Source organism: Mustela lutreola, chromosome 10 (genome assembly GCF_030435805.1).
Source record: "Mustela lutreola isolate mMusLut2 chromosome 10, mMusLut2.pri, whole genome shotgun sequence".
Classification (NCBI taxonomy): Eukaryota; Metazoa; Chordata; class Mammalia; order Carnivora; family Mustelidae; genus Mustela; species Mustela lutreola.
In genome coordinates, this window is record NC_081299.1 from 51,578,989 (window position 1) to 51,605,745 (window position 26,757).

Genomic DNA, 26,757 nt, shown 5'->3' on the forward strand with positions numbered 1-26,757 from the left:
TTTCCCTGCATCACTTGCCTCATTTAAAGCAACACATTTATGTTAATTAGGTTATTTTTATTTATTTATTTATTTATTTATTTTAGTTTTGTTAACTTTATTAAGGTATAATTGACATGCATAAACTATATTAAGGTCGTCTTTTAAATGTTACCTTGGCCCAAACAATCTTCTAGAAAATGTGATAGAGAAAGCTGATCAGCAACATTGTATATAATTGTCCATGCTATGTGAATACAGGTTTGTCCCAGCAGGGGAATTCTTTAGGAATTACTACGTTTAAATTTATTGAACAAATATTTCACAGGTACGAACTTGTATCAGGCAGTGTTCTAGGGATCAGGAATATATCAGTGAATATATCCTGTAGTTGATATTCTAATATTATTTCCTATAATACAAAAGGATTTATGAAGTTTGAGAAATTTGTGTATTTTTTCAAAAACAGATTCTTTTAAATAGCCATTCACAGTGCTTAAAAAACAAGGCTACAGATTCATCTATCATAAAGGACTGAGTATCTCTAATAAAGACCACCTCTAACCATAGGTTTAAAGTGTCCCCACCAGAATCTGATAGTCATACCAAAATTATAGCCATTTATTCCTTTGCAGGTTATTCCATGAGACAATTCCTGGCTGCAACTTCCCTACTTCTGAAGCTAGCAATGACAAAAATCAGCTTTCCACCTTTCAAATGTGTGAAGTCCCAGGTCTCAATATAGCAGGAGGAAACAAATACTTAGGGAAAAACATGGAAGATGATAAAAAGGAAGGCGGGAGGTTTCACTTGGCTTCAGAATTTCAGCAAGTCAAAAAGAAAGTGCTTGTTCAATTCTGTTATTTCTCTAGAGTCTGGATAGTGTTTTATCAAACTGTTGGTTGCAACTCATTAGTGGGCCATGAAATCAATTTTGTGGGTCGTGACTAGCATTTTTCCCCCCAGACTTAGGAAAAAAATCATATTACAACACACAGAACAACACACAGAAAAAGTAAATTTTTTCTGTGAAAAGTGGGTATCACATAGGTATGCATCTTGTTGCATGTATTTATGTACCCAATCTTAAATTTATAATGAGTCAAAGGTAAAAATATCATAGAACCTGTCCAGGATAAGTAAGCGGCGGGGGGGGGGGGGGTCGCTCATAGGTACAAAAAAGAGAATAAGCTGAGTCTTACAAATCAAATGAAGCCCAATATTAAAACTTCCCCAAAATGTTAATCGGCTTACAGATTTTTAACTTAAGCCTCTGAGGGGACAGTGAAGAAAAGCATTATGACCAGATACACTTACTTTTAATTCAGAAAATTGATGATCATTTAAGACAAACCTTTTTTTTAAACCTCTCTCTATAAGACACAAAATATTGTATTTGGAAATAAAACTAAGAACATGCTAAATCTATCTTTAGGTTCAATTCTTAGCCTTAAAGTACTGTAATGCTGCCATAAAGATTTAGCAATCCAAGATCCTCTGTCCTCTCCCTGAGTGTTGATCCTTCCTTCCTTTGTCAGATAATATGTGAATACCTAGGGCAAGGATTAGCCTTCTGGTATAACAAAAAAGCAAAACAAAACAAAACAAAAATGTTTTCTACTTAACAGTTGGTAAATTCTGGTTTCCCAATTGAGGTTTTAATTCTTGGCTGAAAATTATAGGTAGTGCCATATAAATATTATTTGAAATAGGAGCCCTTATATCAGGAAAGTCATTTCTTAGGATATTAATTCACACCCTTTGAATGTTATTTATTTACATGACTTTAAAAGCAATTAAGACATTTAGGGAGCACATTAAACCTCAGATTAATGTGCATTTTTCTCTTGGACTATCTATCATTCAAAGGCTTAGCCCTACCCTTTTCCACCCAGGGAGATAAATGTTTCAGAACCAGAGAGGCATATTTCCTTTCTGTCTGTTTCCTTAGAATTCATTTAAACATGCTTATTGAAATTTCCTGTCATGCAATATTTTAGAAAGATTCCCCAAATATATACAGCTTACAGACTGTAAATATTGAATGACAAGATTGCTACCAAGTTTTCTTCCTTAGGCAAACAATACCACAGTCAAAATCCCCTGTATAAACAATTCCAGTCCGTATGTAAATTAGATTAACATAATAAAAGAGTACGTATAGCTGTTTTCCTCAAAGTCTTTTAAATAAATAAGAGTGAATATTCAAAAACTGTAAATGTCCTGGGGACATCAGGGCTTTTTGTCAGTTATCAATACTGGTCTATAAGAAGACAAGAGGGCTGTTAGTACCCAAACTATGTACCACTTTCTCTAAACAACACCCAAATCAGAGCACAAAGAAAACATTTTTCCTCTCCAAGGCAGTGTTCAAAAAATTTTCAATTCCTAAATAATCTCAACAAGTTACAGACTGATAAAACTACCAGAGACAGAAGATTTCATGGCTTTTTTGAGACCCAATTTCTTATTCCTAAAAAGGGAAGATCTTTGTCAAAACTAAATATGATTCTAAACAACTGCAAAATCAGGGCAGTAAATGTAAAGACAGCTAAACTGATACACAAGGATTCATTTCCTTAGGCTTCACAGAACTCTTTTTAGGCCATGATTTGGTATAAAATATTCTACCAAAAAAAGATAACTGTTAGAGGTAGTTGCCACCCTTTGAGCAGCCTCACAAATGGGGGTTGGTCAGAGGGTCTGAGACTGACATTTTCCTCCTGTTTAGCTACCTAAGGGGTGGCAAAGTACTCAGGTCTTCCGGGAACTGACTAATTTAATACGGTGGAAGTAGTTAGAGAAATTTGGGATTTGATCTCCTTTTTTTTTTAAGGAAAATAAACTCTTAAATACTGATTTTTTACAGTATTGGCTACCATGAGAATTAGAAGTCTTAACTACAGTTTTTTGTTAATATAGCTATATAAGTAAATATATGAACTCCAATAGTTTAACACTGAGAGCTAGCAACTTTTCTTTTATAAGAGTGGTTCACTCCCACATAATGGTTAAAGCATAGACTTTGGAATCCTATTGACTTGCTTTGCTACTTTTTAGCTGTATGACCATAAGCAAGTTGCTTAATCTAATCTTATCAATTAAAAAATGGGAATATTAATCAGTATCTACAAGACAAGTTTGTAATGGATATTGAGTAAAACAATGCATTAAAAATAAGTGGTAGCTCAAAGAAGATGAAAGAAAAGTTACTCACACAGGAGGAAGAAAAGGGAAGGAAAAATAGGACGAGGAAATGAGAACAGGAAAGAATAGGAGAAAGAGGTAGGGGTACAGGAAAGCAGGGAAGGGAGAATAGAGCAAAGACAGAGAGATCCATAATTGTAATAAATTTCTTTGTAAAGTACACATACTGTACTTGGTAAACATATAAGCACATAACCTTGTTTGTGTCTCATTCTCCACCATTTTTCTCCAGCCTTCACCAAGCAATCAGCCCCCCAAAAACAAACAGATAAATAAGCAAAAAACCACATAGTCATGCTAAATAGGTTTCACTTAAAATTCATGACTACCACTAGCAACTGGTTTAAAAATAAAGGAAAATTTTATTTTCTGGCATTGATGAATTCAGTTGCTCAATCACATAACGAAGAACCTAAGTGCTTTCCATCTTCTTCCTCTGCTAGCTTCAAGGCCAAAAGATGACAACGGCAAATATGACATGCAGACCTAAATGTCTACAGCAGAAGAGGAACTCTTTATTCCCTGGAGATCTCTGTCAGCAAAGAAAACCATTTCTAGGAATCTCGGAACTACCTTCCCTTTCTTTCTCACTGGACAAAATGGTATCATTTGACCATGTCTTAATCAGTCTCTGGCAAGTTGAACGAAAACATCATAGCTGGATTAAATCAACCAAATTTCACCTCCCTAGAGTTGGAACGGGATTAATTTTCATTAATACTCATAGCTATAAGGATGACAGGAGACACCTGCAGAATTATACTGGCAGAAGAGAACTGGACTGCCAGAAACATCACCAGAGTGAATGAAAAGGGACATAAACAGTATAAAATGAAAAGAGGAGTTTGGATCTTTCAAACTTCCACAAGCAAGAAGCTACTTAACTGCAAACATGGTATCTTTTGTGAGAAAGGAAGGATGATTTGGAGGATGGAAATAACCTAGAAAGTGGAGACAAGATCATGGAGACTTATTCTCGGGCACTGAGCCCTAATCAAGGAATGCCAACCTGAGCCTAACTGGATTTCGGAATTACTATGAGCCAGTTACTCTTGTGTAACTCCCATATTCCCCCTTTTTGAATAAGAGTGTCAGTCTAGGGGCATCTGGGTGGTTCAGTTGGTTAAGTGGCTGCCTTCAGCTCAGGTCACAATCCCAGGGTCCTGGGATGGAGCCCCACATTGGTCTCCCTGCTTAGTGGGGAGCCCACTTCTCCCTCTCTTTCTGCCTCTCTTTCTCTGTGTCAAATAAATAAATAAATAAATAAAAAGAGTGTCTGTATAGCAATAATCCAATGCCTATCCTGCTATTATATGTTGAGTGTGTGTGAAGGAAGATAATTTGTCTCTTTAGTTCACAGGTCTTCAGATCAAGAGAAATTGGACTCAAGGAGCTATACTTTTGGAACTCACCTACACCTGAACTTGATTTATATGATGAGATTCTGAACTTTAAGGTGATGCTGTAATGAAAGAGACTTTTAGGAACCTTGGGAAGAAGTGAGTACACTTTGTATGCAGGAGCAACATGAATCATAGGGGACCATAGAGTTGATTGTGGTAGCCAGGCCCCAAGATGGGCCCCCAGTGTTCCCTACCTTCTGGTATTCATATCCTTATGCAGTGCACTCCTACACTCTATTGGGTTGTTCTGTGTGACCAACATACTCAACAAAAGTGATAGCACATGATAAGGCTAGGTCATAAAAGACATTATGGCTTCTGCCTTGCTTTTTCTCTTTCTCTGGGGAACTACCTACCATGTCATAAGGACATTTAAGTGCTCCTATGGAAAGATCTACATGGCAAGGAACTAAGCCCTCTTGTAAATAGCCATGTAAGTGAGCCCTAATCAAGTCTTCAGATGAAGGTAGCCCCAGTTAACAGCTTGCCTGCAGGTTCATGGGAGATACTGAGCAAGAACCTCCAAGCTAAGCCCCATCTAAATTCCTGATCCACAGAAACTATGAGAAATAAATGTTAGTTATTAGACGTCACTTACTGGCTCTATTGGTAGAGTGACTCTTACACTTTGGGGTCATGACTTCGAGCCTTACCTTGGGCATAGAGTTTACTTCAAAAAAATTTAATTTAATTTAATTTTAAAAGTACTATGGACCCCCTTAAAAGAAACTAACACAAAATGGTGGACAAAAACCTTCTCTTTCCACAAAAGAGCAAAATATCAAAATATCAAAGTAATAACTAGCCATTAAAGATCTCTGTCTGTTCTTTGTTCATCTTCAATTATTCAAGTAATTAATATTAAAAGTATAGAAGTATTGGGGCATGTGGTTGGCTCAGCTGGTGAGCTTCTGACTCTTGATTTCAGCTGGGGTCATGATCTTGGGGTCATGGGATCAAGCCCTGTTCTGGGCTCCATGCTCAGAGCAGAGTCTGCTTGTCCCTCACTCGCTCTGCTCCTCCTCCCAGCCCTGCACTTGCACACTTTCTCTCTCTCTCTCAAATAAATAAATACATAAATCTTTTAAAAATGTGTATAAGTATTTAATCAATATGTCCCATTGAAAAGTTTAATTCAGGGCACCCGGGTGGCTCAGTGGGTTAGAACCTCTGCCTTTGGCTCAGGTCATGATCCCAGAGTCCTGGGATCGGGCCCCGCATTGGGCTCTCTGCTCCATGGGAAGTCTGCTTCCTCCTCTCTCTTTCTGCCTAGTTGTGATTTCTCTCTGTCAAATAAATAAATAAAATCTTTAACAGAAAAAAAAAAGAAAAGTTTACTTCACTTGTGAGTGTCAGTGAGAAAGTTATTGGGGCTGAGGAAAGAATCGAAGGAGCATATGAAAAGAAAAATGATAATATAGAATAGTACAATGTAGTGGTTAAGAGCATGGGCTCTGAAGCCACACTGCTAAAGGTTCAAATTCTGGTTGAGTAACCTTCCTCGTTTATAAAATGGGAATCATTATAGCCCCTCCCTCATCCTCCCTCATAAGATTGTTGTAAGGATTAAATACATGTAAATTGCTTAAGAGAACGTGTAGCACATAGCAAGTGCTTAATAAATCATTTTCATTATCCTGGGAATGTGGATGGGATGAGAATGTATAGACATATTCACAAAGACGATTCAGTCATAGTCTTACCTAACAGGTAATATTATTCAATTTCCCTTCAGAACACTTCAGGAGAGTGGAAAGAGAAGCCCTTATCTAACTGAGAGGCAATCAAAGCTATAGTAAGCGGCATTATGTTTGTTTGCAGCACTTTTTTTAATCCATCAGTAGAAAACTTGATGGGCAGCTTGACTATACTTGAGGTGTTGAAAATTATGTCTACTATGTACAGATTGATCAAATAATTTATTATCCAAACTGGGACACTTCTGAGAACAAAATGGGCCCTAGAAAAATTTGAAAAGTAGGCTTAAACTGGAATCCATCCAGTCAAGCAGCAAGGGACATTTTGGTCACTGTAAATGTGGCACAAGTTCATAGAAAGAGGCAATATGCATGCTTTAATGAAAGCAAATAATAACATTTTGCTACTATGCACAAAAAGGAAGAAATGGTATCTACTCTTGAAAAATTATCTTGCCAGAATTTGAAAAACTAATCTACTTATATTGAAATAATTCCTATCAGAGATGACCAAACCCTTATAATAAGATCTATATAACAATTACCAATAAGAGTGCCTGGGTGGTTCAGCTGGTTGAGCGTCTGGCTCTTGGTTTCAGCTCAGGCCATGGTCTCAGGGTCTTAAGATTAAGCCCCACATCAGGCCTACGCACAGCGTGGAGTCTGTTTGAGATTCTCTCTTCCTCTCCCTCTGCCCCTCCTGCTCATGCTCTCTCTCTCTCTCAAACAAATAAATAAAATCTTTTTTAAAAATTACCAATAATAAAAATACATCTCGGGGCCCCTTGGTGTCAGTTGTTAAGCAGCTGCCTTCAGCTCAAGTCATGATCCCAGGGTCCTGGGATCAAGCCCCACATTAGGCTCCCTGCTTGGCAGGAAGCCTGCTTCTCCCTCTCCCACTCCCTCTGCTTGTGTTCCCTCTCTCACCGTGTCTCTGTCAAATAATTTTTTTAAAAAAATACATCTCAGAAACAGTTGGCCTTGTTGACTATACTTATCTTCTCAAAAGCACCTCTTGCTTGCTTTCCATGATAGCACTTCCTCCTAATTTATGCTCTATTTTTTCACCTTTCATTTATGGGCTTTTCTTCCTTCTTTCTTCTTTCTCCCATCTCTGATATTCCCTTGGCCTCATCCCACACATTCCCATTTGCTTTGCTGTGCTGACACACTCTTATTGCTTAAACTATCACACTTGAATGCTGATGACTCCCAAATCTTTATTTTTAGTCTTGACTTCTCTTTTAGGCTCTAGACCTGAGCTGTACAATACCATAGACACTAGCCACGTGTGGCTATGGAGCACTTGAAATGTGACTAGCTGATACTTAGATGTCTGTAAAGATAAAATACACACCATATTTCAAAGACTTCGAAGAAAATGAATGGAAAATATCTCAAAATATTTCATATACATTACATGTTGAAATGACAACATTTTTTAGGAATATTAGACTAAATAAAATGTATCATTAAAATCAGGGGCCCTGGGTGGTTCAGTTGCTAAGCATCTGCCTTTGGCCCAGGTCAAGGGATCTGATCCCAGGGTTCTAGGATTGAGCCCCACGTTGGGCTCTCTGCTCAGTGGGAAGCTTGCTTTTCCCTCTTCCACTCCCCCTGCTTGTGTTGTCTCTCTTCCCCTCTCTCTCTTTTGCAAATAAATAAATAAAATAAAATAAAGCAATTTATCTGTTTCTATTCACTTTTTTTTTTTAAGATTTTTATTTATTTATTTGACAGACAGAGATCACAAGTAGGCAGAGAGGCAGGCAGAGAGAGAGGAGGAAGCAAGCTTCCTGCTGAGCAGAGAGTCCGATGCAGGGCTCGATCCCAGGACCCTGGGATCATGACCTGAGCCGAAGGCAGAGGCTTTAACCCACTGAGCCACCCAGGCACCCCCTATTTACTTTTAAAAATGTAGTTATTAAACATTTAAAAGTACATGCATGGCTCACATTTATAGCTCACACTATATACCCATTAGACAGCACCACTCTAAACTCTTACCTTCTACTAATTATCTCTACTCAGACATTCCACCAGCACCTCCAACTCAGCATGTAGAAAACTAAACTCATCTTCTCCTGTCTGTCATTTTCCACACTGGTGACAGAGTGATATTGCTAAAACACATATCCAATCATATCACTTCCCTGCTCAAAATTCTACAGTAGTCACTTTTAAGATAAAGTTAATAATAATCTAAGCTTCTCAATCTCTACCTTCAAGGGCTTACAATGACTGCCTCTCTTACTCCTACAACTAAACTGAAAATTCTTAGAAGGCTGGAAATATGCCTTTCAAATAGAAAACAGAAAAAGACAAGACACAACTTAGTTAAAAAGAAAGAAAAAAAGAAAGAAATAGAGAAAGAGAAAATTTAAGTATTTATTAAAGTTGTTCTAAGTGTTTTGGGTATATTTAATCCTTACAAACAACCACATAAGGAAGGTATTATTATCCTCATTTTACAGATGAGGAAATAAGGCACAAAAGTCCAAGGAATTTGCTCAAAGTCACACAACTGGTATATAATGGAGTTCATGGTGTGTCCTGAGAATAGTATACAATCTCATGGAGCTGGAGCATGGAGTACAAATGAAACTAGAAGGTAAGGTGGAGACAGATCATGGAATGCCTAAAATACTTCCCTAAAGAGTTGGATTTTGGGGGCGCCTTGGTGGCTCGGTGGGTAAAGCCTCTGCCTTCGGCTCAGGTCATGATCTCAGGGTTCTGTGATCGAGCCCTGCATTGGACTCTCTGCTCAGCAGGAAGCTTGCTTCCTCCTCTCTCTCTGCCTGCCTCTCTGCCTACTTGTAATCTCTGTCTGTCAAATAAATAAATAAAATATTAAAAAAAAAAAAAGAGTTGGATTTTCTTCAATAAACAATGAGGGTTTTGGGGTGCCTGGATGGCTAAGTTGGTTGGGCCACTGCCTTCAGCTCAGGTTATGATCCTGGAGTCCCAGGATCGAGTCCCATATCAGGTTCCCTGCACAGCGGGGAATCTGCTTCTCCTTCTGACCTCTCCCCTCTCATGCTCTCTCTCTCTCTTTCCCTCTCTCTCTCGCAAATAAAAAAAGAAAAATGAAGACCAAAACAAAACAAACAATGAGGCTTTTGATCAGAAAGTCACCGTCATGTTCTGATATTTAAGGAGATATCAGGTAGTCATGTGGATAACTGAGGAGCAAGAGACTAGCTAATGCTCCTGCATGTGTATTCTTCCAACATTTCCCCTAGATACCCAAATTTCATATTTAGAAGTTTCCATGAACTCCTTCTCCTTTATTAATCAGACACTTAGTCCTACCAATTTTAGCTCCTAATTCCGTCTCCAATTCATACCCCCTCTCCAGTCCCACTGCCAATTATTTGAGCCACATCTTCTTCACTTTTGAGATAACTGAAATAGCCTGTTTACTACCTCTAGTTTTACTTCATCTAGTATATCCTGAAAGACTGTTCCAAGATTTTAATCTGATCATGCCAACCATAAACTTGAAACCCATCAGTGACTCCTTATCACCTTCAGGGTCTTTCGCACAATATTCAGGAATCTTCATGATTTCATCCTTCTCTAGCTCTCTAGGATCAACTCCGGCCACTCCCCCACCTCTTTTTTCAGTCATATTGAACTATACGCTTCTCCTTATGTCTTCTCTGCATCTTTGCTCATACTGTGTTATCTATCTAAAACTCTTCCTCTTTTTATCCACCCAACAGCAGTTACCATTATTCAAGAGAGCTCAAGCATTATTTTCGTTGGGAAACCTTCCTACACACCCTTGTCTTTTCCAGGCAGAGTTAAGTATGTCTACTCTGCACTCCTGTAACATTCTATAAGTATGTATAATTCATCCCACTATGTATGGATTTTCTTGAATAAGTCACCCATCAGAATAGGGCTGTGCCTTACTGATTCCTTCATTTAGCCAATATATATTGAGCATGATTCCCCCCTCCCCATCTTCACCACCACCCCCCAACCTTCACATACTCCCCACCCAAGGAATGTTCATCTGGAGGCCAGGGTTACAACAGTAAACAGAACAGATGAAAATTCCTGAACTTGTAGAGTTAACATAGGAAAAGTGGAGCCTACCCATTTACCCCTGTAGTTCCAGTGTCCAGCCCTTGATGAGCTAATATAATAAGTTTAGAAAAGTAGTAGATGGGCCTATCAGCCAGTCTTTTTTTTTTTTTTTTTTTTTTTTTTTTTTTTTTTTTTTAAAGATTTTATTTGTTTATTTGACAGACAGAGATCATAAGTAGGCAGAGAGGCAGAGAGAGAGAGAGAGAGGGAAGCAGGCTCCCTGCTGAGCAGAGAGCCCGATGCGGGACTCGATCCCAGGACCCTGAGATCATGACCTGAGCCGAAGGCAGCGGCTTAACCCACTGAGCCACCCAGGCGCCCCATCAGCCAGTCTTTTTGATAGTCCCTCTCTGTCAGGCTCTCCCATTGGATCTTTTCCTTTTATCTATGTTTCCTTATAAATTTCTCCTATGTGTTAGTCAAAGCACGTCCATGTAATCTAAAATGGGTCTGCTGGACCTAGACCGAATTTCTTTCTTTCTTTCTTTTTTTAAGATTTTATGTATTTATTTCTCAGAGAAAGAGAAAACACAAGTAGGGGGAGCAGCAGGCAGGGGAGAAGCAGGCTCCTCCCTGAGCAATGAGCCCAAAGCAGGACTCAATCTTAGGACCCTGGGATCATAACCTGAGCCAAAGCCAGACAGTTAACCAAGTGAGCTACCCAGGCGTCCCATAGACCAAATTTCTAAGCATTTTTTTAAGTTCTATTTTTTTTTTAATTTATTTATCAGAGAGAGAGAGGGGAAGAGAGCGAGCACAGGCAGACAAAGAGGCAGGCAGAGGCAGAGGGAGAAGCAGGCTCCCTGCTGAGCAAGGAGCCCGATGTGGGTCTCAATCCCAGGACGCTGGGATCATGACCTGAGCCGAAGGCAGCTGTTTAACCAACTGAGCCACCCAGGCGTCCCAGCAAAGTTCTATTTTTAACTCTATACCTTCCTCCTTCTTCCTGTTTCCCTGTCACACTCTAGTCCCCCTTTCCCTTGAGACCAAGTACTTTTTGTCCAAGTACACTACCAAGTACTCACGATCTAGAAGTACAATGAAGCATCTTAGTTTGTTTTCCCAACGTGTCCCAGGTTCTAATTACTCCTCTCTAATTGTCCCCAGTGCCCCTGACATTAGAGGTAGCTGGTCAGTAATATCATCTGTCTTAGAAAGCTTCATTCACATTTTCTCATTTCCCACCCACTGAGCTTCTTAAGTATTCTGTCTACCTCTATCATAGTCCTTATCACCCTGGAACACTGAATTTAATTCTTTTCTTCCCTATATTTTTCAGTCTAGAATTCTTCAATATAGCATCAACAAATGAGTAAATGAATATATGTATATTTATTCATACAACGCTGGGATTAGGAGCACCCACCCCTAAGCAGTTGAAAATTTGGGTATAACTTCTGACATGCCTTACCAATAACATAAACAGCCAATTAACACATATATTGTATATGTATTATACACTGTAGTCTTACAATAAAGTAAGCTAGAAAAAAAGAAAATGAAATTAAGAAAATCATAAGGAAGGAGTGGTACCTGTGTGGCTCAGTCAGTTAACATCTATCTTCAGCGTAAGCTTCAGTAGTGATCCCAGGATCCTGGGATGGAGCCCCCTGTCCTCTGCTCAGCAGTGAGTTTGCTTCTCCCACTCCCTCTGCCCCACCTGCCCTACTCATGCTCTTTCTTGCAGTCCCTCTCTCAAACAAATAAATAAAATAGAAAATCATAAGGAAAATACACTTTAGTACTGTACTCTATGGAAAGAAACCCTGCCTACTAGTGAACCTGTGCAACTCAAACCGTATTGTTCAAGGGTGAACTGTGTATTTTCTCCCCGAGTTCAGCTGTGTGACTTCCATCCTTCTACACATTGTAGGGAGATCTACAAAAAGAGCGTACCAAAAATGTCCATTTTGGGCCAAAGGTTAAGAAAGTTCTTTCTTTAAAAGTGTTAGGAGAATTTAAATTTTAACAGTGTGTTTCCTATCCCAGATGAATGTGTATCTTTAAGCATGTATGTGGCTTTTGCACTGTTTGTAAATTCAGCTGGCCGTGAGTGAGTAAAGTATGTATTAGAATGGTGCTCCTATACGTTATCTAAGTGGGTCCTTTCCCCAGGAAGTAACTGAATCAATGGCCTGGTATTCCTGAGACTTGGTCAAGGAAAAAACAGGGCCACTGAGCCAACATACTACTCAAATTTAAGTATCCTGTTGAGTGTGTGTGTTTGGGAGTAGGAAGAAGAGAGGATCTCTGCATGAATTAAAACAAAACCAAAAACAAAAACCCATAAATTTTCTGTCTTCCAGGTTTCCTGGATACTCTGGGCCGTGCATAAGAAGGAAGTGGACCCGATACTCCCCGCAGAGAATCCTTCCCTAGGGACAGGCAAATTCGCCATACTCCCCTCCCCCACACGACTGCACCCCTACTGATGTGCATGCTGGCGCGGTAGCGACTGCTCCTAGAACCAGCCCTCTCAGCCTCTCCTCTTCTAGCCAAACTCCAGAGATGTCAAAGATTCTTAAGCAGGGGTTTTCCAATTTGCCCCTGAGGCAAGGCGGGCGGGCCCAGGCTGCGATGTAGAGAATTCGATGTCCGAGCGACCTCCTCGGAGGAGTGGATCGAGTTAAATATAACCGCGCGAATGGAATGGCGCTAAAAATAAGGCAACAGCTGGCGCGTCCACAGCCCTGTGCCGGGAAGGGCGGGGGCCCGAGTGGTCCTGCGCCTGAAGGCCGCTCCCGAACTAGGGACGGGAGGCAGCGTCCGCAGGCCTGGGCCGGAGGGCCAGCGACGTGGCCGCGAGCTGCTTTGGGCCCGAGACGTCTCCACCTGCGAGCGTCCCAGGCACTGGACTCAGGGCCGCTCGGTGGCCTGAAGAAAAACTTTACTAAGGAATCAGAACCCCGGCGAACTTGCCTGGACGTGACAAGCTGGAAAGGCTGGCGCGGAGCTCATGCTCGCCCCGTCGCCAGAGGGAGCTGAATGCGAGAGGAGGAAGCCGGACCCTTGAGGAGGGCGAGGCGTCGCCCGAGATGGAGGCGCAGGGGCACCTGTGGTGGGCGGCCCCGCGCGCGCAGACACAGCACTCCCACGGCGAGCCGCGCTCGGCCTTTGCGCTCCGCGCTTTCCCACAAGCCCCTTCCGGCGCGCGCCCCTCGGGCCCTGCGCGCCAGCGCGCGGGAGCGCCCCAACCATCAAGGCAACAATTGAAACATTTCCAAAACGGGCTATTTATTTGCTCCCAATAAATCGATCGTCAGTGATTAAGAAATCGATGTGGCATGGGTGGGCGAGTCGCCAGCGGGGAGAGAAAGGTGCTACCGCCCTGCGCCCGCGAGGAGGCCGCGGGCGAGCGCGGGCCTGGGAGAGGCGTGTCCCTCCCGGACCACACCCGAGGGCTAGTCACCTGCGCGCGCGGGCAGCGGCAGGCCGCGTTCCCTCGGGCGGCGAGGGGCGCGCGCGCCCGCCGCCTGCTTTCCTCGGCCCCTGTTGCCTTTTAGTCTGGCGTGCCGGGCGGGCAGTGGCCGCCAGCGGCCGCAGCGCTGCTCCGAGGCTATTGTTGCTCCTCCGCGGGCTGAATGGGGGTTTTGTAAAGTGGGACAGATAAAAATGAGCAGCATCATATTGTTTGACAGAGTGATCCCATATGATGAAGTATCGGCTCCGAAGGGGGTGAAAATGGTGAATTCCTAAAAACCCAGCCCTCGGCTCCTCCGCAAGCTGCCCGTAGCCTGGAGGGACCCAGCCGTCAGCCGGGCCCCGCCGCATCCTTCCAAACCGTGTCGGAAAGACTGGAGCTTTCAATGCCAAGTCATTTTTAAGCCCCGATCCTGCCCAGGACCTTTCTCCTCGTGGATGAAAAGAACAATTTTCGAGAGAAAGGCTCGTTTTGATTAAATCTGACATGCTGCTGATAACTCCATGCTAATGTGAAATAATTAACATAATAGCCATAATTAAAAGCACGCTAACAATGCCATAAATTTATCACACAATTTTACTAGCTTTCTGCCCCTAACTGCTCTCTCATCGTTAATTAAACGTGTTGCCTTTTACAGAATGGATGTTTATACATTTCCAATATAAATAAATTCGAACCCATCCTCTCTCTCTCTCCCTCTCTCCCTCTCTCTCCTTCTCTTCCTTTTCCTTTGATTTTTCGCCATTTATAGGCACTTCTTGGCATGGAACCTCAGTGGCGGACACCTTGAAAGTAAATGAAGTTTTAAGATGAAAATCCAAACAAGAAGGTTAAATTGCCCCCCCCTTTTTTTTTCATCCCGAAGAGATCTGGAGACACAAGATTGGTGGGAAGTGCGTTTAAAATCCCACCCACTTGGAAATAGAAATAATCTGGGTGGGTTGGGGACCTGGGTATCATCTCGGCCCATCCCGCCTTCCTCGGTGGTGGCCATCCAGGTATAGGCTGGTAATAGTTTAATAAATCTATGAAGATTGTCGAGAAGAAACCGACTTTGGTCCTTGGAAGGGGTGGGGGAGAGAAAGGAGGGGTATTTTCCAAATGAGCTCTACCTACGTTTCGGTCCCTCTGCAGTAGAGCGACGGAGGCTGCTCTCGGTGGGGGATGCTCCCCTCACTGCGCAGAACCTGGCCCCATCTCCCCGGATTATAAGAAAAGTGCACCCGCACACGGGCATGAAGATTCTGTCTCACTTTCGGGCCAACGATTTATCCAAGCCATTGGCATATACTCTGACTTAAAGGAGTAGGAAGAAGGCACTTGGGTTCGCTTAGACCTGGCGAGGGGTAGGTGGGCCATTCCTGCCTCCCACACACTCTGACCGTGCCCCTCCTCCCGTGTTGACCACTTAAGAACCCAAATTGAATTGTAATTAACTTCCTCTTCTCCGCCATAAATTGTTCCATTCAACTCCCACCCCCACCCCACCTCCCCAGAACACACTAAACCGCCCCTCCCCCAAGACGTCTCAATTTCCATGTTATCGATCCGGACTCTACTTTTCTTGTTTCTTGTTGCTGGAAACTCGGTCGCCTCTACCACCACCAACAACAACCACCGCCCTCGACAGCTCCCGTCCGGGTGGCTGCCCCACCTGGGTACCACGGACTCTGCGGGCCCCAGGAGAAAGAGAGGGATGCTTATTCCCTTCTCCTTTGGCTGAAACGTTTCAAACCTTTGAATGAATGAGACAGCTGGGTGCCATCTTCTTTAAATCCCTCCAGTTAAGTTTGCTTTTTGTGACCCAAGTAGTTACTCTCACTCATAATTTTGTGTGTGTACTCCTCCTTCTTTCCATCTCCTCCAGTAACCCTCTGCAACCCAGAATATTCACATTTCTCCCTCCCCCCAATATTTCCATTCCCTCTATCACATTTTTCTTCCCCTCACTAATGTCTCTTTCTGTAGCTGTGTCGCTTCTTCAGTCTCGCTCTGTCCTGAAGTTTGGCAGTATCTGACGATTTGTGGGCTCTTAGCAGCAAACTGCAATTACGCGGCAAACAGGATTTACTTAGCCCCAAATCTAGTCAGCGTAGGGCAGGTCCCTGCACCGCTATGGGCTCTGGCCCTTCCGCCCGGGCGGCGTCCTGCAGCGGGAACTGCGGGAACCTTCCGGCCTCCCACCTGGGCTGCCGCTTTGCCTCCTTCCGGTCCCGGGAGGTTGCGCTGGTGGTACTGTCCGCCCGGAAGGGGGAGAACGGTGGCGGGTTTCCCAGTCGAGAGTGATCGCGGGAAAATCCGCTGCCTCGGCTGGAAATCGATATTAAGCGGTTGGGCCGGCGCGGGCGATGGACGTCGCGGCCGCAGCCAGTAGGTCCTGAAACGTCTCATCATTGAGCTAATCGAGTCGAAAAGTTTCTGTAAGGGCCAGACCCGGCATCAGATGGTAACACTGATTGAACAAGAGATTAGCACAATAGATCTCTAACCGAGGGGAAGCGTTGCTTTTCACGCTACGCGCCGTAATTAATGGTATGAATCAATTAATTTGACTTTTATTGTGTCGAATGAAAAAAGCGCAACAAATGGAACTGGCGGCTGGGAGTTGTTCATCCCCCACCCCTTCCCCCAGGGAGGTTCCAATGAGACACCAGGGAATGGACGGATCAGGCCAGGTCTCGGCCGAGAGAGGGCGAGGCAGCGACCGGCAGCACCGAGGGAGTCCTGAGACGCAGCTCCGGAGGGCAGCAGAATCGAAATTAGGCTTATTTGGAGGCTACTTTCAGAAGACTACTGAGAGCAGCCCCCGAAGCCGCTACACTCCCGCGCACACACACGCACGCACACACACATACACGGCACGCGGCCACGCGGGTCCAGCCTTTTGGGCTGCGATGGGGCTCGCGGCCCGCGCCTCTCACTGCAGCTGGACCACAGAAACTGCTCAAAAGTAATTTCTGAATTTTAAATTCCGGGTTCGTTTTTGTCCTTCCGACCTTCCTTTTGTAATTGCTGGGTTGCTCGGAGAGTTGCAGCCTCGACCTCTGCAGCCGGGTGCAGTGGTGGGCTGCCAGCTCGCGCCGCTCGCGTCCGAGGGCCGTCTAGATGGCATTGCAAACGGTTCGGACCTGCGGGGCCACAAAAAAGTGCAACTGCGGAAATCAACTCAGAGATGCATTTTAGGGTCGGTACAACGGGGAATGATTTTGATACAAAAAAAAAAAACAAAAAACGGTGGAGTTTCGCTGTTGTCTCAGGATGGAGTAACTGCCACCGCCCCCCCCCCCCCACCCCGGCACAAACCAGAACTGTCTGCGAAACGCAGATCCAATGGACTAGTATTATATCCAGAATATTATCTAATGGAGATGAAAGTCAATCTGTGTGTCTCGCTGCCTGTAATGAAGTAAGTTTACGATTTTTTTCTCCTTGGCCAAGGATTGAGGGAATTGTAGGTGAGAGACACACAGCCTGAGGGAATCAGAAGCACCACTGTCCACCAAGAATTAAATCGGATTCTTCGCGCCTTCTGTAAATATTTCACCAACTATTTCCTCTCTCACCTCTCAGCCTTCTCCTCCCAGGACTCAACGGACCGGCAGAGCTTGGGTTCAAGGAGCCCGGCCACACACGGCAGGCGCTTGCAGCTAGCTTTCAGGCGGCCTAAAACTTGAGAGGTGGCCCATCGCAGACTCACCCGGTGAGGAGCACTATTCCGAGGTGCGAGGCCCGAGCGCACGGGTAGTGCCACGCACCCGTGGTCGGTTTGCGATCCCCCATCCCCAATTCCAGTTAAATCCCCACAGCCTTTCCTACCACCAATGGTTTTCCTTGCCAAGGATACTCGGTGCGTACTAGCCGCATCCTCGCCTCCTCCACCCGCTCTGCTACTGGTCTGCGCGGAAGTTAAATCTTGGAGGATTTACCTAAGCCTTAAGAGGAGAGAATCCACGTTAGTTAGCAGCAACTGAGAGCCTAGCCCTCCAGCAGACCCGAGGCCTCCCCTCGCTCCCAAGAGGATGGGCCCCACGGCCAGGGAAGTCACATCGCGAGCTCCCGGCGTCATTCTGCCGTCCCAGCCCGAGCGCAGCGTCTAACATAGAGGCCCGGAAGCCTCCACTCCGCTCCACTCGACTTACCCAGGCCGCTGAGTCCCGGCTCCTTCCCCAGCGCCTCATTTCCGACTTTTTCACATGTTAAGTCGTTTAACAACTCCCAGCAGCTAGTTACAGCCTCTTTATTTATAGGTTCGCTGTTATTTTACGTCGTTTTTATTTCTCTCGGCAACTATTCTAATAGATTAATCAATAACTATTTTCTGACCTTCGGGAACCCCAGCTGATGCTGTTGTGGCCGCGCGGGGTGCGGGGGGAGGGTGCAATATATATATAACACGCCCACATCGAGCGGGGAAAGCAAAGGCAGGACGGGTGGTTTGGCTTTGGGGGGTAAAGGATACTTTTCCCCTCAGTAGGTGTCTCCTCCAAATGAGCAGTGAGGCCGGAGGGGGTTTGAAGTCTAATTAGCAAAACGGAGCCGGGTACGCAGCCCTTACCCAAGAGCTGAAAAGAAATCAAAAAAATAAAAAAAGAACAGAGACTACTAAGTTTTTCTTTAAAAAAGGCTGGGGGGCGGGGGGGAATCTCGTTCTAAGTTGCCCAGTCCCAGCCTAAAGAGTGTTGGCAAAAGGGAGAAGGGGGAAGGGAGAGGGAGCAGGGAGGGCAGAACAGCGAGAGCTGCCGGGTCCCGCGGACGCTCCCAGGCCCACGCCCTCACTCGCTCACACCCACCCTCCAGCACTCACACCCATAGCCTCCCTCGACCCCGCGCGGGGCTCCAACCTAGACTGGGGTCCCGGGGCGGGCCAGGACGCCCTCGGAGCCCGCGGGATGCTGGCGCACCATACGGCGCAGAGTGGCGCGTCCCTCGTCCCTTTGTTGACAATTCCCTGAACCAACTTGAGTTTGGCCGGCTCCGCGGCGGCCCTGACGTCACGCGCGGTCACGTGGCCCCGCCTCCCGCTGGATCTTTAAGTAGAAAGTAATCTATCAGGCCAGTCCTTAAAACGGGACTTTCGACTACGGGGGCTTGGCGTCCCTGACACCCCCCTCCCCCCGTTGCCCCTTCCCGCGCCCTCCGGAGCTGCTCGGCGCCCGGCGTCCCGCGCCCGTCTGCACAGCTCTTGCTCTCCACGCCCGGGCCAGAGGCCGAGGACCGCGGACGAAGTGAGGGGGCGCGGCGTGGAGAAGCAGTCGTGGCCCGGAGCGGCATCGAGCGCCTAGTACCGAGCGCCAGGGACAGCAGGAGTTTGAGGAGCGCGGCTGCGGGGGGCAGACGGCAGTGCCCGCGCCGCGCGATGCCGGGCTGCCGAGTGTGAGCCAAGCCGGGAGGGCCCCGAACCATCTACGCCCCCCTCCCCTTTCCCAGTCTCCCATCTTTCGGGAGCACTCAAACCCCTTTCCCCGGAGCTCGGCGGTAGTCCCTGACGACTCCCATCGTCCGCCGATCCTTCCCCGCCGCCGCCACCAACCCCGAGGAGGGATGACCCTCTCCGGCGGCGGCAGCGCCAGCGACATGTCCGGCCAGACGGTGCTGACGGCCGAGGACGTGGACATCGATGTGGTGGGCGAGGGCGACGACGGGCTGGAGGAGAAGGACAGCGACGCGGGCTGCGAGAGCCCCGTGGGGCCGCCGGAGCTGCGCCTGGACGAGGCGGACGAGGTGACGCCCGCGGCACCCCACCATGGGCAGCCTCAGCCGCCGCACCAACAGCCTCTGGCATTGCCCAAAGAGGCGACTGGAGCCGGGGCAGGGCCAGGGGGCGAGGCGGGCGCTTCCGAACCTGACGGCTGCAAGGGCGGCGTTGGCGGCGAGGAGGGCGGCGGGAGCGGCGGCGGGCCGGGCGCCGGCAGCGGTGCAACGGGAGGCCTGGCCCCCAGTAAGCCCAAGAACAGCCTGGTGAAGCCTCCTTACTCGTACATCGCGCTCATCACCATGGCTATCCTGCAGAGTCCGCAGAAGAAGCTGACCCTGAGCGGCATCTGCGAGTTCATTAGCAACCGCTTTCCCTACTACCGGGAGAAGTTCCCCGCCTGGCAGAACAGTATCCGCCACAACCTCTCGCTCAACGACTGCTTCGTCAAGATTCCTCGCGAGCCGGGCAACCCGGGCAAGGGCAACTACTGGACCCTGGACCCGCAGTCCGAGGACATGTTCGACAACGGCAGCTTCCTGCGGCGCCGGAAACGCTTCAAGCGCCACCAGCAGGAGCACCTGCGCGAGCAGACGGCGCTCATGATGCAGAGCTTCGGCGCTTACAGCCTAGCGGCGGCGGCAGGCGCCGCGGGGCCCTACGGCCGCCCCTACGGCCTGCACCCCGCGGCCGCGGCTGGCGCCTACTCTCACCCGGCTGCCGCGGCCGCCGCGGCGGCGGCGGCGGCGCTCCAGTACCCCTACGCGTTGCCGCCGGTGGCACCCGTGTTGCCGCCCGCGGTGCCTCTGCTGCCCTCGGGCGAGCTGGGCCGCAAAGCGGCCGCCTTCGGCTCACAGCTCGGCCCGGGCCTGCAGCTGCAGCTCAACAGCCTGGGCGCCGCCGCGGCCGCCGCGGGCACGGCGGGCGCTGCGGGCACCACGGCGTCGCTGATCAAGTCCGAGCCGAGCGCGCGGCCGTCGTTCAGCATCGAAAACATCATCGGCGGGGGCCCCGCGGCGCCCGGGGGCTCGGCAGCGGGCGCTGGGGGGACGGGGGTAACTGGGGGCACCGGGGGCGGTGGGGGCGGCAGCGCGGCACAGTCCTTTCTACGGCCGCCGGGCACCGTGCAGTCCGCGGCGCTCATGGCCACGCATCAGCCGCTGTCGCTGAGCCGGACGACGGCCACCATTGCGCCCATCCTGAGCGTGCCGCTCTCTGGACAGTTCCTGCAGCCCGCAGCCTCGGCCGCCGCTGCTGCCGCCGCTGCAGCGCAAGCAAAGTGGCCCGCTCAATAGGGACGCGCCGGTGGCCGGGACCGAGGGCCGGGTGGCGGCTGCACTTCTAGTTTGCGCGCCCCGCCCCGGGCCCGGCCCCCCTGCCCAATCCCGGACTCTGTTTCTCCTCCATTTCCGCCCCCCCGACCCCTCAACACCGACCTTCGGCTGCCTCCACCCCCTCGCGCACACCTAGGCTGGCGGAGCAAACTCTCACCGCACGCCCGCCGGGAATAGCTTGCGGTACAGGTAAAACCGAAAACCGAATTTTCCAAAAATGTACCCCGACGGCTCCTGCTCTCAGTACCGTAGGAATGGGAGGGAAATCTTTGTACATATTTGTATAAAAATTATTGACTTTCCTTTTGGGGTTCTTATTTTTTTAAGAAAAAACAAATTCAGTAGATTTAGAGCTCTGAACTTTCATTTTTTTTGAAGGTTCACTCTCCGCAGTTTTATGTGAGAAAAAAATGTATAGAGACGTTGGGAGATTTTAAATATAAAAATTTTCAAAAGGCAAAAAGTGTCATTCTATTATAAAAGTCTGTTTATATATGAATGAATATATATGGTATTCTAAATGTTATTCCATCGTGTTGTACACAACTTTGTAAATAAATTTTTAAAATGTTCACCCTAGTGTTTTATTTAGATGTCTGAGGTAAACAATATTTTAAAATTGTATTTGTATTTTATCTTTACCAGAAATTCAAGGAGTTTCAAATAATGACCCTTTTAAACTTAGCTATGCATGATTGCAATGTAAGAAAAATTTAACTGAAGAAAGGAAAGAATATGCCTAATTTAAATCATATTAATATTTTTCTTTTAGTTTTCACACAAAATTGGGATGTGGGTGATGATCTCATTCATACCAATCCATTAAGTCTGACCAGACATTTCTATAGATAAAATAAGCTGCCATTAAAAAAAAAAAACTTAAGTCTAAACAACCACACAATCTTTAAACATATTTTTTTAAAATATCAGACTTTTGTCTTCCATAATGAGAGTTCTTGGTCATTTCAATTATCCTTTCAAAAGAATGTAAATTACAAACATCCTCCATTTTAGCACTTAAATCTTACATTTAAAATTTTTTTTCATTCCTTAAGTAGAAATGGTAAATAAACAGTTAATTTTTAAATGTATGTAATGGCAGTTTTATTTTTGTAGTGAAACTGTATTATCTATATTAATCTGATCAATAAGACGTAATTCTTATTCTTTCAGAATATTTTCAAGTAAGATATTTCTTTTCTTATGGCAATAATAAATCCACAACATAATTTTGATTCCTGAAGGATTCCTACCAATGCCTCCTCTCTCCTCAACCCACAGTGTTTTGGAAGGCCAAGGAATAGGGGCCTTAACACCCTTTTAAAAACAGGTGCACATCACCCCTCCCCTTTACCTTTATTCCCCTCTTTTCAAATCTTTAAAAAGCAAACCACAGTCTAGATTAGTGGGAAAAGAGATCATAGGGCAGGAATGGGGAGATGTCCCCGTAGATTATTTTTAATGTGCATTTCAGCTGTTGCAACCTTTAAAGTATTAAGGTAGAAATAAAACGTCTAGACGCGGAAGGTCGTTTCCCATTCACCACCAACATAACCTCAAACGGCATCAATTCTAATTATTTTGTAATTAATTTAGCTGTTACAATTACTTATGCGAAATCGCTTTTTTATACCGGAACCGGTAGCAATGCTGCCAGCTCGGCCCTATGCGCGTCCTGCTTGCAAAACACGGCCAGTCCCTGTCAGTGGCGTCCACCTCGGCTCTTGGTCGTGGAGATGCCATCCGGCTTCGGATCCGAGCTTTATTCCTCTGCTGTCGGCGTGGGCTAGGGAGTCGCTTTGAAAGACACATCTTCGAAAATACCGAATCTGTTTTCCTGGTAAACAGTAAACATTATTGTGTCCTGAGTAAACATTACTCCTGGATCAGGGTCCTAAAATAAAACAAGCTGCCGGGGGTGAGATAGTTTAACTTGATAAACAGGAACCTGATAATCAACCTCGCAGGATAGGCGCAACAGTAACCTTCACGGAGAAGAGATTATGGACCACACAGTCTCCGGGCGAGTCCCTTCTAATCTCCTTTTACAAGGAAAACTAAACGGATCTAAATTTGTTTGTGTGTTGCAGCTATAAAAGTAACAAGTTGTTTCACAGTTGTGTCTGGCTAATCGGTTTTTACACAAACAGCAAATGGTACATGATTTGTGCAAACACAGAGGTTATTTCTAATTTTAGCTGACACCCCTGGGAAAAGGGAAAGGCAGGGCTTCTTGAATTCACTTTTAGCCTCAAGAAGCTGCTGATCCAAGGCTTCTAAATGACATTGGATAACAGAGGCCTCATTCCATCCCTGATCCTTTGTTACTTATAAAATTACTCGCTCATATTTCCACGCATAGCAGCAATACCGGCCGAGCCTGAGCCCGCAGCCTGACACTCGGCCACAAGCCGCCGCTTGAGATCCGCGGGGCGTTTTCCAGCGCTGCATTAGGCTGCAGGGAGTAGAGGAGTGATCCGCCAGCAACTTTCCTTCTAGTCATTTCTCAACCTTGAACTAGAGCCTGGAGATGGTATCCTTCCTTTATTTCTTGGAGAATAGGAGACTCCCAGAGTCAGACCCCAAATGGGACGGCGGCTGTTTAAAGTGCTGGCAGATGTCTTGGAGATAGATCTGGCTGTACCCACTTTGAAAAGCTCTTTTTGGTTTAAGCTTGTTAAGCCACGAAGGTTTAGAGCAGAAGGGGAAAATACAACTATGTATAATGAACGCAAGCATTTGGTATGGGGGGGGGGGGTGCTTGAAACTCACATTTGATGTGAACGCGGGCACCAGCCGCGAAAGACACGGAAATCTCCTTTTACATTGAGATTTAAAGGCAACACGACTGATATCCGCTTTTTATTCCACTTAGGCAGATTTATTTGTAATTTAAAAAAGGGGGGGTGAAGCGGGTTGGTTTTTATAGGGGAGAATTTTAGCTTTCGGCTACACACGAATTTAAACTGGTTTTCACCTCCTTCAGCACTCATTTCTAGAAAGTGAATCCAGTTCCGAGGCCTGTAGCCCTTAGAACTTCCCCAGGACTGAGTGCCTGAGTGGGGTCCCTGCACGCAGTTCCTCTGGGAATGGGTGACTCTGCAGGTCCAGGGAAATGCGAACCTAGACTAGATCAAGATACTTGAACGGACTATGATGGGCTCTCGTTGCGATGGCGGATGTGACCTGTAGGGGGCGACGAGCAGATGGAAAACTTACGGTTTTGTCTCCTAGCGTCCAGCTCCAGCCCTCTGAGGCCACTCCTTGTCTCAAAGCCTCTGAACACCCTGACACCCTTGCTCATCATCAGGGCCTGGGGCATCCAGGTAGAATCTTGGAAAAGCCGCTTCCTCGGCCTGTCTTCTGAAAGGGCCAGAGTCCCATGGGAAATTTGTCTTAAAGATTGGGAAGCAATAAAATTTAGTGATGAGGAAACATGGACTTGGTTGCTATTAAGAATTATATTTGAGGTTATTTATTTTACATGGTTTATAGGGAGAGTCTTGGCAGTGAGGGGAACATGAAAGGTTGGTGGGTGGGGGATGTGTTTTAATGTGGGTTCCTTGAAGAACTGTCCAGAAGAGAATGTGATCTGAAAGGCAGTTCCAAAGCCATGTGTCCATTGGGACTCTACTTTTGTCTGTGATGGTGGCAAACTGCAGCCTGAATTAGTCAATGTTCTCCCCTTTGGGGGCTTGGTGGGGGGGGGGGGATGTTGGAAGAACATTCCCAGGGTGACCAGGCCCAGTCATGAGGGAGTGGGGGGCCTATTTCATGGGAGGGGATAATGGGAAGCAATGGAATGAGAGAGGCCTTGTAGAAAGGGTTTTAATCAGGGATAGGTATTTTGTGACTGTGACCTTGTACAAGCTGCTTGGTGTCTTTGAGTCTCTATTCCTTTACTGCTACAATGAGAATGAGGAGTCCCCCTGATGCTTGGGCTTGCAGGATTAGCTGAGTTGGTGTCAGTGAAAAATGTTTTATAAACTCTAAGGAGCTAAGGGAATGTAAGGAGTTTACTTAGTGTTTTTAATGGCTTCTGGACAGAGGATCAACTCTCTTCCAAACACCAACAGTATTTGGTTTGGTTTTGAAAAACTCAATTTAGGTGTAAAAAGTGGGTTTTTCTAAGAGGAGTCACAGAACATATTCTAGTCCCTTGCTGCCTGGAAGGATGGAGTAAAAGAGGCTAATCAGAATGGACTTTTAGAAAATAGAGTCTCTTCCTGGTTTTGAGTCCTTCCACCATAACTTGGGCCTGACCATCAGGCCAGCTCCAGAGGCCTGGCATGTTTCTTTCTGGCTGAGTGGTCCACTTTGCTGTTTGCCCCTTTGCTTCCACCAACTGAGGCAAGTAGGGAAACAGGAGCTCTTCGTTGACAGATGCCCATTAGCACAAGACATGGACTTTGGGGTGAATTAAAGGTAGGCAGAACGTAAACTCACAGAAAAGACCACCATCCTTTTGTGTCCTTCCAACAGTTGGCAGTTGCACCTAGAGCCAACTTCTCTCTTAACTATCATCACCCCCACCCCTTGCCCTCTTAGGAATGTACAGGCGGCCATTTTCTGTTCCCCAGGAGCAAGACCAGCCAAGGAGGGTGGGTGTGCAGAATAAGATTTGAAAAGAAATGTTGCAAAATCACCCATGAAGTCATAAGAAAGCATTGTCATCTTATTTTTTATTTCCCAAGGGGGTGTCTTATAACAGAATTTCTCAAAATAAGAATTACATTAATCCCCTTCACTATTTTAACATAAAACCCATACCCAAGTTCTTCTTTTCCAGATGACGTTGTGTTTAGGCATATAGCTTCTTCCCATCAGTGCCAAGTTGGGGAGGAGGGAACACTTTCATTCCCTTGTCTGAGTCCCCCCTCTCCCTGGGGGCTGAATTTCAGAGGTATTTTCAGAAAAACACTCCTCCAGAACACCCTCACCTCTTTTCATACAGCCCCAGAAGGTTCTGTAACTGCCCCCAAGGTAACTCAGCAGCCCAAGTGTAAGCTATGGAAATGCTCAGAGGACGAAAACGTGTTCTCCAGCTAGGAAGGATGTTCATTTGAGGAAAGGAAAAGGCAAACCACGGGGCAAGGAAGCTTGGGAAGAGAAGAGAAAAGAAAAAAGACAAACCCAAAGGAAGCGCGGGGCGCAGCGGGACTCAGCTCCGGGAAGACCGAAGACCTAGACCCTGGGGCCTTTCCGAGGAGCTGAAGTCCCCTGCGCCCCAACCCGCGCGAGCGCGGCTAGCCCAGCACTGGGCGGTTCTGCAGAGACCGAGGGCTAGTTTTCCTTTTTGCCGCGTGATTTGGGAGGGGAAGAAGGAAGGCGGAAACTCCGGGCCCACACCTCCCCTTACCCTGCAGGTCAGCGGTCCATCCACAGCGCTCCGATGTCCGCAGTCGGTCCCGGTGGGTACCTCCCCATCCCTCCCACTCTGGGTCCACTTTTGCGCAAGGCACTAGGGCTCGGCCTGTGGGACTCCAGCTCCCCCTGTCTGAAGGGAGAGAAGAAGAGAATTTGAATTAATTACCCTGTAAAAGGTACCCGCTGCGGGAGTGGGGGCAGCGGAGGGCGCGGTGGGGACTCTCCTCCCGGCCCTCTCCCGCGGAGCCCCACTTGCAGGCACTTAGGGAAGCTCGCCACGCGAAACCAATCCCCGCCGAGTGGACCTGGGCGGCTTGGAAGCCCCAGCCTGGGATCTCTGGGAAACCAAGAGGAAGTTTCCTATGTTCTAGTTAAGGCCACAGCCCTGGCGAGCCTTAAAAGGAGGATGGGTCGTGAGGACTGCGGAGACCCGGCCTGCGTGGTGGACAGTCCCAAGTATCGCCAACCCGGGCCTCTTCGCCCGGCCGCCAAAGCGCCGCAAGGTCTCCCGGCCCCTGCCCGCTACCTCTTAAGCGGACTTGGCATTTGGAATTCTCCT

General features: G+C 46.8%; 1 protein-coding gene and 1 long non-coding RNA gene across 3 annotated transcripts; one reads left to right on the plus strand and one right to left on the minus strand.

Moving 5' to 3' along the window:
- Positions 1-16,373: 16,373 nt before the first annotated feature.
- Positions 16,374-18,753, minus strand: LOC131810218 (uncharacterized). 2 transcript variants are annotated; one of them, XR_009345473.1, is made up of 5 exons: positions 18,647-18,753; positions 18,265-18,367; positions 17,945-17,989; positions 17,369-17,737; positions 16,374-16,933 (listed from the first exon to the last, which is right to left on the minus strand). It is a non-coding gene; the product is annotated as an uncharacterized LOC131810218 (long non-coding RNA). The 2 variants fall into 2 exon arrangements; XR_009345472.1 differs by having other exon boundaries at positions 17,945-18,367.
- Positions 18,754-19,208: 455 nt separating this feature from the next.
- Positions 19,209-21,377, plus strand: FOXD3 (forkhead box D3). The gene has a single exon (XM_059137889.1). It carries the CDS (start codon positions 19,347-19,349, stop codon positions 20,790-20,792), a length of 1,446 nt encoding a protein of 481 aa, XP_058993872.1. The 5' UTR covers positions 19,209-19,346; the 3' UTR covers positions 20,793-21,377.
- The last annotated feature ends 5,380 nt before the right edge of the window (positions 21,378-26,757 follow it).